Source organism: Alligator sinensis, unplaced genomic scaffold (assembly GCF_000455745.1).
Source record: "Alligator sinensis unplaced genomic scaffold, ASM45574v1 scaffold203_1, whole genome shotgun sequence".
NCBI lineage: Eukaryota > Metazoa > Chordata > Crocodylia > Alligatoridae > Alligator > Alligator sinensis.
This window is the reverse complement of record NW_005841949.1, coordinates 3,386,864-3,398,944: the sequence shown is the minus strand read 5'-3', so window position 1 is coordinate 3,398,944 and position 12,081 is coordinate 3,386,864. Positions and strand designations below refer to the sequence as shown.

General features: G+C 46.4%; 2 protein-coding genes across 2 annotated transcripts in view; one reads left to right on the top strand and one right to left on the bottom strand.

Moving 5' to 3' along the window:
• The window catches only part of ADGRG3 (adhesion G protein-coupled receptor G3), a 30,612-nt gene extending 22,468 nt beyond the window's left edge, over window positions 1–8,144 (top strand). The window contains exons 5-12 of the mRNA XM_025199742.1: window positions 795–917; window positions 1,010–1,049; window positions 2,189–2,289; window positions 3,217–3,329; window positions 5,462–5,742; window positions 6,187–6,280; window positions 6,899–7,188; window positions 7,999–8,144. Coding sequence (XP_025055527.1) covers window positions 795–917; window positions 1,010–1,049; window positions 2,189–2,289; window positions 3,217–3,329; window positions 5,462–5,742; window positions 6,187–6,280; window positions 6,899–7,188; window positions 7,999–8,144 — 1,188 coding nt within the window. The remainder of the gene's footprint in view (window positions 1–794; window positions 918–1,009; window positions 1,050–2,188; window positions 2,290–3,216; window positions 3,330–5,461; window positions 5,743–6,186; window positions 6,281–6,898; window positions 7,189–7,998) is intronic.
• Window positions 8,145–8,486: 342 nt separating this feature from the next.
• Window positions 8,487–12,081, bottom strand: part of LOC102370303 (uromodulin-like) — a 20,802-nt gene continuing 17,207 nt past the window's right edge. The window contains exon 9 of the mRNA XM_025199772.1: window positions 8,487–8,599. Within this exon, the coding sequence (XP_025055557.1) occupies window positions 8,487–8,599 (113 nt within the window). The remainder of the gene's footprint in view (window positions 8,600–12,081) is intronic.

The following is a 12,081-nucleotide window of genomic DNA, read 5'->3' as shown; positions in this document are numbered from 1 at the left end:
TCACTGTGGGGGGCTCGATCTGCACCCCCATTGGCGACATGTAGGGGATGCACACAGGTGCATGTGCACCCCCTGCAAAAAACACCATTGATGCTGCCGACAGCCACTGACACTGCTGTGGCTGCCTGCAGAAGCTCCCCACTCATCGCCGACACCCCCCCACTCCCAACACCGCCGCCAACACCTGTGGGTGGTCACCATGCCCCCCCAGCCCCCAGGGGCACCCAGCATTCATGTGCACCCTCCAGCCCCTTCTGTCCCCCCATGCTCCTTCCCCCCCTACACGCTTACCTGCTGGGCACTGTTCCATATGCGACTAGGCTGTGTTCCTGGCCACCTGCAGCAGGCTGCAACTGGGTATCTGTGTCTGTGCACACCCCGCCCCCTGGCCTTCTGCCACCTACACGCATACCACTCACTGGTTGTCTGCATACCACTGGTGGTATATGTACCACAGTTTGGGAACCACTGCCCTAGGCAGTTCAGAAAGGAACAAGCCAACTGACTAGACTAGCTTGCTTTGACCCTCATCATCTCCAGGGCCAGTGCAATGGTTGCTAGTGACACCATGATTCTTAATGGGCCTGAACCTGGGGCCTGTAGATTTTAGTAGCTCATGCTACTTCCTGAGCGTAGGAAATATGGCTTGTTAGGTATGGTACAGAAAGCTCATAAGCCTCGCCACCACTCAAGGAGGACAGAGCACAACTCGAGTGGATATGGGTTATACCTTAGCCTGGCAAGCTGAGGTTCCTGTTTAAACATACAGACTAATTATGGCCATTGTCATGCAGGAACCAAATCAGACAGGCACTGTCCTAGACAATGTAGTAGTCAGTGTGAAGGTGAAGGGCAAGAGGATCACTGGACTCCGTGAATGCATAGAACTCAGCTTCTTGCACAAACAGCTGCCTCAGGCAAGCTACAGTCCCTTTAGCCCTCCCTGCAATCTGATGTCTTTCCTCCTCAATGAGGCCTCCCTGATCACAAACCTTCTCTGTGCTTTCAGAATTTGACCCGCCAGTGTGTCTTCTGGGACTTTAATAAAGGTACCTACCCTGCCTCTGTTCCTGCAGTACTGAGAATAGACCCGCACTGTACACAGGAAGAATGGTCAGGCTCTGAACCAATCATGGAAGAGCCTGAGACAAAAGCAAGGCAAAGAAGAAGCCACTTGTCCACAAAGGGTGCACCAGAGTGTGACTGGATCCAAGGGACCCTGTTGGCCTGCCAGCTCCCCAGCCCTGATGGTTAAGAGGGCCCATCTTTATCTTTGTATCTGAAAATCTGCTCCATGCTGAATAGGGACATTCCAAGCGCCTTATCTGAACTGTGGCAGGAGAGGGGCAGAGGGGAGGCAGCACTCTACCTCTTCACATAGGGCTGCCCTGCATGTGGCACAGGCTCTTGACATCTCATCTTCCTGAACATGGACTGCTGCTCCCTGGGGGCTGCCATTTTGGAGCCCCCTCTGAGTTGGCCCCTGGGGCAGATGCCCCACTCACCCCACCCCAAATTGTGCTATGGACTTTTGGTAGCATACTTGGGATTACTAAGGTTGCAGTAAGTAGCTTGCCGTCTTGGACTTGTTGCGTTGCTTGGACATTTGCATTGCTCAGAAATCTGAAGCACCCAATCCAATGTCTATTCCAGTTCAGTATGTTTGGCTCTTACCTTAGGCAGGTGAGAGCCACTAGAAAAAAATCTATTAGTATTTGAAGAATAATCCTCAGAGATGTCATGATGACCAGACCTTAGAACTTCTCTGTGGCCAGATGATTGATACAGGATCCCCCAGAGAAGTAGACTGTGAACCCAAATACTGAATGTGCTGCTTCATTTTCATTACTCGATATATTCAGCTTCTGGTTCTGACAGGGTAGCCATGGAGAGTGTGTGTCAATACTTACACTTGCATTTATTTAATCTCTGTAGTTACATATACATCTAGTCTGTATATGTTTCTCATCACTGTCACATCTGAGCATGTATTACACTCGTTGCAGGCTATGCAAACAATCCTACCCTCTACTTCTTTCTTCATCCTTCTCTCCTGCCTCCAGAAACTGCATAGTATTTCCTTACACTGTGATGTGAGATCTCCAGTGTGCTTATTTGTGTCACAGAAAGCTCACACTGAGGAAGTGCCTGATTTACACTAATTGACTTTTCTGCGTGACTTTTGTAGGTCAGAATGGAGGATGGAATTCATCTGGATGCCATGCTAAACTCCATGACACAGAAACCGTGTGCTGCTGTGATCACCTAACATTCTTCACTCTCTTATTGGTACCAAGAACACTTCACATTTATTGTTTTGATATTGGCTGTTGCCACTTAGGTCACACATACTTCATTTATCTGAACCAGAGTTATTCTGGACATGAACTAGTGCGGTTTTGTCCAAACACTTCATCTAAGGAGGTATAAAATCATCCTAGCCCAAATGACAAATCTGGACTCTATCTCTGTACTAGTCAAAGTTAGAAAATTGGAAGCAAATCAAATCCAGTATCTTGGATTGATGGATGGATGGGGAAAACATTCTTGATCCAGACACCTGCCTTGCAAACTATCTGTAAATTATTGAAGCATAGAGAATTAGTAAATGTTCTGCTCCAAGTCTGAGTGTCTACAAAATTACTATAATCCATCATAACCATAGCTAATTCCTGATCCTCCTCCCTACCCTTGGGTGGTATGTCAGGGGCTACTGACATGTTGCTGTTGCCCCTCTCTCTCCTCTCCATTGAATGTCCTCCAAGGAGTAGCATCCTTGCTACTTTTACTTGTGTGATCTGAATAGGAATAGATTTTCCCACTCAGGTGGCACATCTACACATGCATTAATGTGCCATAGTTACTGTGCATTAAGTTTTGTACCTGTAATAACAAGTACTAACTCAAAGCTTAATACCCAGTGCTACTGCGCGTATTCATTTTGAGTGATGCTAATGTGCAATAGACTAATTCTGCTGAGCATTAGCACAGCTTTTGCCATGATGCACTAATGTACATTTGAATTAGTCTACTGTGCATTTAGCATCTCATGTAGATGCACCCAGATTGTACCAAACAACAGGAGTCTTTGCTGTTATTCTCCTCCAAGCATTGCTATTCTTACAGCTCCAGCAGGTTGCTGAGTTGTAATACACTGCTCACTAATTTCATACCACATCTGTGCCTGAGCTAATTCAGAGCATCTGTGTTTGACAGAACCCATCCATAGACAACATCACAGCACAGTCCTTGTTGACTACAACAAATGTTGGTTGTGGAATTTCCATGGTCTTCTTATCCATCACTATTATCCTGTACTTCTTTTTAAGGTAAGGTGCTTTCAGCTTCTCTCTAGGATGCCAGGAATAGTTCAGTGGAAACATGGGTTTGGAAGGGATCTCAAGGTTCATGTAGTTCAGATCCCTACAAGGACTGTCTTTCCAGAATTCCCAGTGGTTTCTCATCCCAATGCTAGCCAGGTCTAAGACATCCAATGTCACATGAGAGTAGGTGCATCCAATCTGCTTTGGCTGCAGGCAAGAATAAAATCTCAGTCCTTTGTATCTCAGTCCAGTGCACCATCCATAGGACTACACTGTCTTCCCAGTGGTAGAATGCAGGGACTGAGGACGCAAGTCTACCTCAATGAGAACTGTTGCAATTCCAATAATTGCAGTGAGTTTATACCTGCTTATACCCAGACTGAGATTGACCCAAATTCTGCCTAAAGCCAAACAGAAGACAGGATTGGGGGAAGAACAGCTGTCCAAGGTACTGTTTCTTGGTGAATCCCTCACACTGCAGTCACTCCATTGCAAGTGCCATTTAGTACCATTCTGTCTCTAGTGGGTTATGGAATAGAGAAAATCCCACACAATTTACTGATTCGTTTTGATGCACTGGCTGGGGGAGTAGTTAGCTGATTGCATGATTTCACAATGATTACACACTTAATTCATACAACACAATTTTATTTTAAAACTCTTTGCTACGTATATAACACTGCTTAGCTTTAAGAAACACCACAAACATTAAAAACACAATAATTACATATATCAGAAACAATGCTCCAAATGCACTTCCTTCCCAAACAATGCTATAAGAATTAGTGTTACAAAAACAACTACAATTACAACTAAAAGTTAAATTTGAATCAATACTATTATTTTTCATAATATACTTACAATCCTAGAATTCCGAGAAGCCAAATACCAAAATATGGTTTCATTCCTCAGTAATACAATTTAATGGGTTGGCCTCAGTAGTACGGTTCAATGGGCTCGCCTCAGTAGTACGGTTCAATAGGCTGGCCTCAGCAATACGATTCAATGAGCTGGGCTCAGCAGTGATAGGACTAAGTCCCCTTCCTTCAGTCCCTTTCGGGCGCTCCGCGGCTTCAGCATGAACTAAGAGATTTGTGTTCACGGAGAGGTTGGGCCAGGTGATCAATCTGGTCCGGGGTACACTTGCGATTCTTCCTTCGTTGTTCTGCAAGTGAAGTCACCTCCAAATTGGGACAGAAAGTTACAGGTTTTTACTGAGCGAGCTGCCGTCAGTGGGGCTCCTCCTACTCAACTTGTCATAACTCCCAAATTTGGGCTCGGATCTTACTCAACAGATTCTTTTGAAATTACCTTTGTTGAGCATTTTAAATTATTCTTGGGGAGACTTCCATATCACTGTAAATATCCTTTTCTTACCAATTTGGTTAAAAGGCCTTAGGCTTTGATGTCTCGGAACTCAGGATATTTGCTTTCTTTGTAAAAGACTTCTAAAGCTACAATTTAAATTAAGGCTTTAAGTGAAGTCAGGACATTTTTCACGTAGTCCCAAAACAATGAACTAGATAAGGAGATAAATCCTATCTTCTTCCTGAAACTGGCTAATGGGCAACCTTTACAAACATTCAAACTATTTCATTCAATATGACACATTCCTAGTGAGCTGGTTCCCCTCTCTGCTGTTCACTCTCAACCCACTTAATTATTGTTTGAGTTGGGATTAAGTTCTGAGGCGCAAAAGAGGTTTGAGGCTCATGGCACTGCTCAACGCACACATACACATGATAAATCTGCTCCAAAGAGCTTCCAGTCTCTTACCTGATGATCATCAAGTCTTCTGCCTCCTCCAACCCATGTTTGGTTCCCTTGTTTTCTCCCTAACTCCTTCCATGTCTCTCTATTCTTTGTTCCAGTTGTGAAGATCTGGATTTAAGATGTGACTCTCCCAACATGGTGGGAGGGACTAAATCTGTAACACAAGTTTCTGGGCATCCCTTGACCATAGTCCTATCAAAAAATGATGATAAGGGAGTTCATCACCCCTCCCTCACTTCCTAAGTGGCAAGAGAGAACTGAGTCCTCAGAAGACAGTGATGTCCTTTGATCTGTGTAATCTTTTCCTTCCTAGTGCTTTCCCCAGGTTGGCCTCCATTTTCACCAGCCCTCATTTTGTGTCTCAGGTTTTTTTACAAAAAATTCAAGTCTGACAATACAGTGAAGATCCACATGAATCTTAGTGGCAGCTTGTTCATCCTGAATGTAGCCTACTTGCTGAACAATGGGATTAATCATCTGGACCACCCAGGGTTATGCAAGGGCCTAGGAGGCTTCACCCACTACTGCCTGCTCTGCTGTTTCACCTGGATGGCGATTGAGGGCTTTCACTTCTACCTTTTGGTCATCAAAGTCGTCAACACATACATACAATACTACTTAGTGAAGCTGTGCCTCATAGGCTGGGGTAAGAAACATTTCCCCCATGTTGCTAGGACCCATCTGGTCAGGTTCAGGGAGAATTTGCTAGCCAGAAAGATTTAGGGAAAGTTCTTAAAGGATGCGTCAAACCCATTTGGGACTAGAGTTTGACATTAAGAGGACTAGATCTCCTATAGCCTCCTCTGCATTTAAATATCTTTATTATCTAAAAACATCACTGGAAAATAATGTTACAGGTGTGTAGAGGGTACCATAACTCTGCACAGAGATTGGCACAGGGAGCCCAGATCTTTCCAATCTAGTCTCCCACATTATATCACATGTTCCCTAAATGGCTTCCTACAATGTCTGCTGTCTCTTAAGAGGTCAGAGCATTTAGGAACAGAAAATGAAACCAAACTCCAACATCCCCTTTCTCAGGGATTCAAAGCTTCCTACAATTCACTGACTGCTCCTTTGTTTTACTCAGGCTTCCCTGCTATTGTGGTCACTATAACAGGCAGCATTAACAGCTATGGAGAATACACCATTATGGATATGGCAAACCGGACCACACTCTCTCTGTAAGTTACCTGCTCTAACATGCCTGCCTGAACAAAGCTAACTTAGTCCTGTTGTTTTTCATTTGGAAAGAAAACTGGACAGAACTTTCCATTTATCCTTGAGCTGCTTGATCTTCGAGACCCTTTGAGACCTTTTATATCAGAGCCAGCCTCTACTATATCTTAGCTTCACACCTAGCTTCCTTTCTAGGTTTCCAGTTACAAGTTACCTGCAGTAGCATTACCAAGCATTACCAAGTCCTTCCTGCTATATCCTAATGCACATGCATCATCTGCAGGCACGTTTGTCGGTTTCCATGGGTGTTGTGCTAGATGTAATTCCAGATGTAACAGAGAAGCTGGAGTGCTCAAAGCACAGGATGGAGGCACTCAGCACCAAGGTGTTCCACACAGCAGAAGAGTCACTCCCTACCCTGTAGTTCTCCTGCTTCCATCATAATTGTCCCCATGATAATGCATCTCCTGCCTTTACAGAAGGAGGAGCTTCATGTAGTCAGGCCCTTCAGACATGGAAGATAAGATTTGCTGGTCTTCTGTCCCTCTTGATGGACTGACTCCCTGGTCTGAAAACTACAACTTATGATTTCAATCTACATTCATTGTTGCTATCTCTTGCAGGTGCTGGATAAACTCTGACCACCTGACTGTCCATTATGTCACAGACTGTGGCTATTTTTGCCTTGTCTTCCTCTTCAATGCCTTGGTCCTAGGGATAGTGGCCTGGAAGCTCTTCAGCCTTCAAAGCATAACAGCAGGGAAGGGAGAGAAGACACAGGCCTGGAAGGGGGGCCTCACGGTGCTGGGTCTCTCTTGCCTACTGGGAGCCACCTGGGGTCTGGCTTTCTTCACTTATGGCTCCATGTCTGTACCAGCACTATACTTCTTCGGTATACTGAACTCTCTCCAAGGTCAGGAAAGCTCTTGGCTACAGCACAAGCAATCCTTGCTACAATAGCAGTTGTGCGCAAATATTGCCCTGCAGCTGCACTGGTAGTTCATCAGAGGCTATCTTTATGGTACATAAAGTATATGAAACCAGAACACTACTGCCTTCCATTTCAACAGAGAGATTTTAGTTGGGCTAAAATCCTAGCAGGCAGTACTTCATCCTGAACTAAATGGCAAAGCTAGCTGCAGCAGGGCATGTTGGAACTTCTCTGCCAGCCACACTTCCTTGGTAAAGAGGCTGGCAGTGCGAAGGGCCATTTCTGCAGGTACATTCTAACTGCAGTGCTGTTAGGACCACTTCAGTTAAGGACTGGGGCCCCTCACAGAAGTGGAAGGCTGTATTTGCCAATGGGCAGAAACAACAGTATGAGTATGGCAACCATCCCATATCCACTGTCTGCCTGGAAGCATTTGCTCTCAGAATCCATCCTCTCATGGGTGAAAGAACACTACCAAAAAAATCAGAATAGATGGAGCAAATCAGAGCTTAGTGGTTTCAATTGAACCAACTCAAATTAACCTCAGAAGTCCTTGGGCTTATTGAGGAAGGAAGAATGAGCTTTGGGACAAGTGAACTTCCCACTGGAAGCAGCACAAGTGGGGTTGGAGCTGTTATCAGATTTCAGATGTTCACACTGAGACCAGGAATTAGCTCAAAACTCTTTAACCAACAAGCCTGTGCCATTAGCTAGAAGGCCTTGCCAGCAGATGGATTCCCAGGTCTCCATGCCTGACCTGCTAATGGTGTCTTTCTTTTTGTGTCCCTACAGGTCTCTTCATATTCATCTGGTTTGTATTCCTGTATTTTCCAAAGAATGAGGCACCCACATCCTCCTCCTCCAATGCTGCTAAGAATGAACAAGTCACGAATGCTTTCCACAGTAGCCATATCCCCAACCCACCTCCCTCATTCTAAGGGAGCCATTTTGGACAAAGACCTGCCTTGCAAGTGAAGCCAGGAACTGGGGATTTCATTTTCCTATGTTCTGTGCCTCATTCTGAAAGCAACCTGCACTGGAACATTGAATGTTACACCTGGTCTCAAGCACAAGAGTGGCTAAGTTGCCCACAGCTACTCATCTGTGGCTCCTCTGACACCACTGGTTTAATATAGTAGAAGCCACATTGTTTTGGCCACATTTAACTCCTTTAAGTAATATTATCTGAAGGTGCAGCCTAGAGTGCTTCCACAAACAAAACTTTCAGTTGAGCACTTCAGTTGAAGCCTCCAGCTTTCTCGTTACTTCAGTAATGCCCTTCATTTCTCACTTTCTAAGAGTTCTTTGAAAGAATGAAAGAGCGTGAGATCAAACTGAGACTTCGACATGGAATTTGCATGGCCTGAAGATCCCCAGCTCCCGTGGTTTTGTCCTTTTATTTAAGACAGAAGGGGACAAGGAAATAGGAATTGGGCTGGTACGTCACTTTGGAGCTTTCAGGTTTGATACCTCTTCCTGCAGAGTGTACAGTCCCTACAACATCACAAATGGACTTTAACTGTGCTGCAACACGTAATCAGGAAATTCATTTAAGAGAAGGACTCCATCCTACCTTTTTGCATGGGTCTGTAGCGCTATTAGCAGGAGTTATGTTGGTTCCCTGGGACCTGTTCCCAGTGGGTGTGTTTACATAAAAAGTTTACTGCCTAATTAGCTCCACAGTAAAGTCTCCTCATCTGCATGTGTGATCCTATTAAGTCTCAATAAACTAATAAATGCCTCCATAGGTTACTACAAGTACTATCCTGTGGTGGTGTTATTTACTGTGCAACAACGCACGTGTCACATGCTGATGGGGTTGGCTGGGGCATGAGGGTGCTTCAGTATGGGGGCTGCCTGCTAGCTAGCCTCACACTGAAGCATCCTCATGCCCCAGCCAACCCCTCTGCAGTATGCTGAGCTGGGTTAGAACAGCCTCCAGCTGGCAGGTTGACCCCTGGAGCTCCCTGCCAGCTGGAGCTGCTCTGACCCAACTCAATGTGCTGCAGTGCATGGCACCCAGGAGGAATAAACTCTCACACAATAGATGCTAGAGTTTATTGCTTTGCATTAATTATACATGTAGATACATCTAGTTAGCAGATAATAAGCAAGTTTAATGATAATAAGTAAGATGGTGCACACATCTCACAGGGATGCAGTGGCTCATTTGACCAAAGTGGGACTAAAAAGACTTATTTCCTCCCCTGCCTTTTGCTCACTGGAGATGAAAATGCAGGTCCTCTGTTCCCTGATGGAAATGACATTATGTTGAGCCTGTTCCAAACAACTGCATGTGTGGTTTTCTAGTCTATTGCACTGTACAAACAAGAACTTTTCTTGTAAATAAATGAATGAATACTCTGTAGTAGTGTGTGTCTATCCTAAAGCCAACCATCCTCTGATGATGCAGGTAGGGCTCTCCAAGGCAAAAATCAAGGAGAAATCTGTGGGCAGCATATCCCCTGGTTTATTCTTTCCTAACTTCTTCATATTGGGGGCCAACTCCCAACTGCTCCTGGAGATGGCCATAGTTTAAGCAAGAATGAATTCCATTATTATGGCCACTGCCATACTGCTGGGCCCTGCCAGGCCACGAGTACATACATGCTCTTGGGTCACTCAGCATTACATGAAGAGCCCTCACATTTTAATTGACTGACAAGCTGTGCACAGAACAGTCTCCTAAATGAAGTACTTGTATTACATTGCTTTATCTGAAGTTTTCCTGGAATAACCTGATAGGAGTTTTTGTTTCAGTTGTATAATTCTAGTAGGGCTTAGCCTTCTCTTAGAGCTGCTATAACTATACAAATGAGCCATGCCCACTAGGCCCGTGCGAGTCGGTAGTGATCGGATCCAGCTTTGCATCCAGCTGCTTTGGATGGCTGTGATCTGATCCAGAGCTCCGGATCAGTTTGCTGCTTCAATTTGGCCGGAGCGGCTCCGAAGCTACAGAGCCGCTGGCTAAAGGTTATAATGGGGGATTAATTAAATATCTGTAACTTTGTTATTTTAGCTTTGATTTGGGTGCAACTTGCAGGAGTGGTAGCCTCTGCCGAGAGCATGAAGCCTTCCAAGTTTCAAGAAAATTGGTGTAGGGGTTTGGGGGGAACCGCACCCCAAATTCTTGAAAGCAAAACTCCTGTCACGTCTATGTGTTACACCACAGGGGTGAAACCTACAGGGATGGTAGCCCCTGGTGAGGCCACAAAGCCTGCCAAGTTTCAAGAAGATACGTTTAGGGGTTTGGGGGGAACTGCACCCGAAGCTGCTGACAGGCAAAACTCATGACACAAGTGACCCTGTGTGTGTTAAGGCGCAGAGGGCTGAAAACTGCAGGAATGGTAGCTCCTGGTGAAGTCACAAAGCCTGCCAAGTTTCAAGAAGATTGGTGCAGGGGTTTGGGGGGAACTGCACCCCAAGCTGCTGACAGGCAAAGCTCGTGATGTGGGTGGGTGACACTGTGTGTGTGTTAAGGTGCACCCTTCCTGGCGCTGGAGCCTCTGCACAACATGGCAGTGTGCCCCACTGAGGCCTCCTCCTCCCCTACAGCCTCATGCCTGGTCCTCCGCTTTACGTGACAACAGGAACAATAACTTAGCTGGCTCAACACCAGTAGCATCAGCAGCAACATCAAAGGCACCCACACAGAACTGTCACAGCGCTTTTCTTTTTATAAAGGAATTGACAGGAAAATGTAAAGATGTTGTGTTGTGTTGGGCATATAATGTTATTCATGGTGTGTGATGGCTTATCTTGTGTTTTTATGTCTATATGTGTATTATGAAAAAATAAAGGAGTACTTAAAAAATTTATCTTTGGAATGTACAAACCACTTTTCAGAGCTGGGCCTATGAACTGCACTTCATCAGGGCCCACCGTGCCCTGCCGGACATCTGATACCCCAGGCACCTCTGCACTTTTACCTGCACTGCTACATCTCCCTTTCCCCCCTACCCCCCACCCCAGCCTGTCCCTCTCCCCCATGATGCCTCCATTTCCATTTTCACTGACCGGCTTTCTTGCCTGCATTGCGTGCCAGGCCAGCCTCTGGCTTCTTTACTATTCCTTCCATCCTGGACCAACTGCAGGTGCTTCCTCAGCCTGACAAAGGGGTTTTCAACCCTAAAGCTGGCATCCCGGGCAGCTAAGCTGAGCTCACAGGGAGCCTCACAAGTGCACTGCAACCAGCAAACGTCAGGCCTGTCAAAGACGTGACAGGTCTGGGCATTCCCCAGCCAGGACTTTGTGCACGCATGTGTTAGCTGGAGGTTATGGCACCTCCAACCCACCTTTCACCAGGGGATCATTGGTCCTGGCATTTACGGGGCTGCCGCACCACCAGCAGTCCCACCAGGCCTCCCTACCCTGGCAGGGTGCAGTTTTAGTGGTCATGCCCAGGACCTGGAGCCTCCTCCTTCCCCATAGCCCCAATCCCATACCTCCAAGTTCATCCTAGCAGGGGAATGAGCTCAGCAGGGACACGTTCTTCCCCTGCTGGCTAGTGATGCAGTTAGTGCCCCCTCCAGCTGAGGGCGGGGCATTAGTCGGCTTTTCAACAACTCAGAAAAGGAAATTGGTGCAGACGGAGTGAGGAGGGTGGCACTCAGTCTGTTTGCACGTGGAGCTTGGGGGACCCCAGCAGCAGGAGGTTCACTTTTAGGAACACCAGCTGCTCCACCAATGTAGGATCCAAGCAGGTGCGGTGGGGTGCGACAACATCCCCAGCAATGCTGAACGCCCTGTCGCTTGGCCCACTGGTCGGTGGACAGGACAGGTGTTGCCAGGCAACCGTGGCCAGATCCTGCCATATCTGGCTGCATTTTGCCCAGTAGGCCAAGAGGTCACAGTCCAGTGGCTCCCCACCCTCAG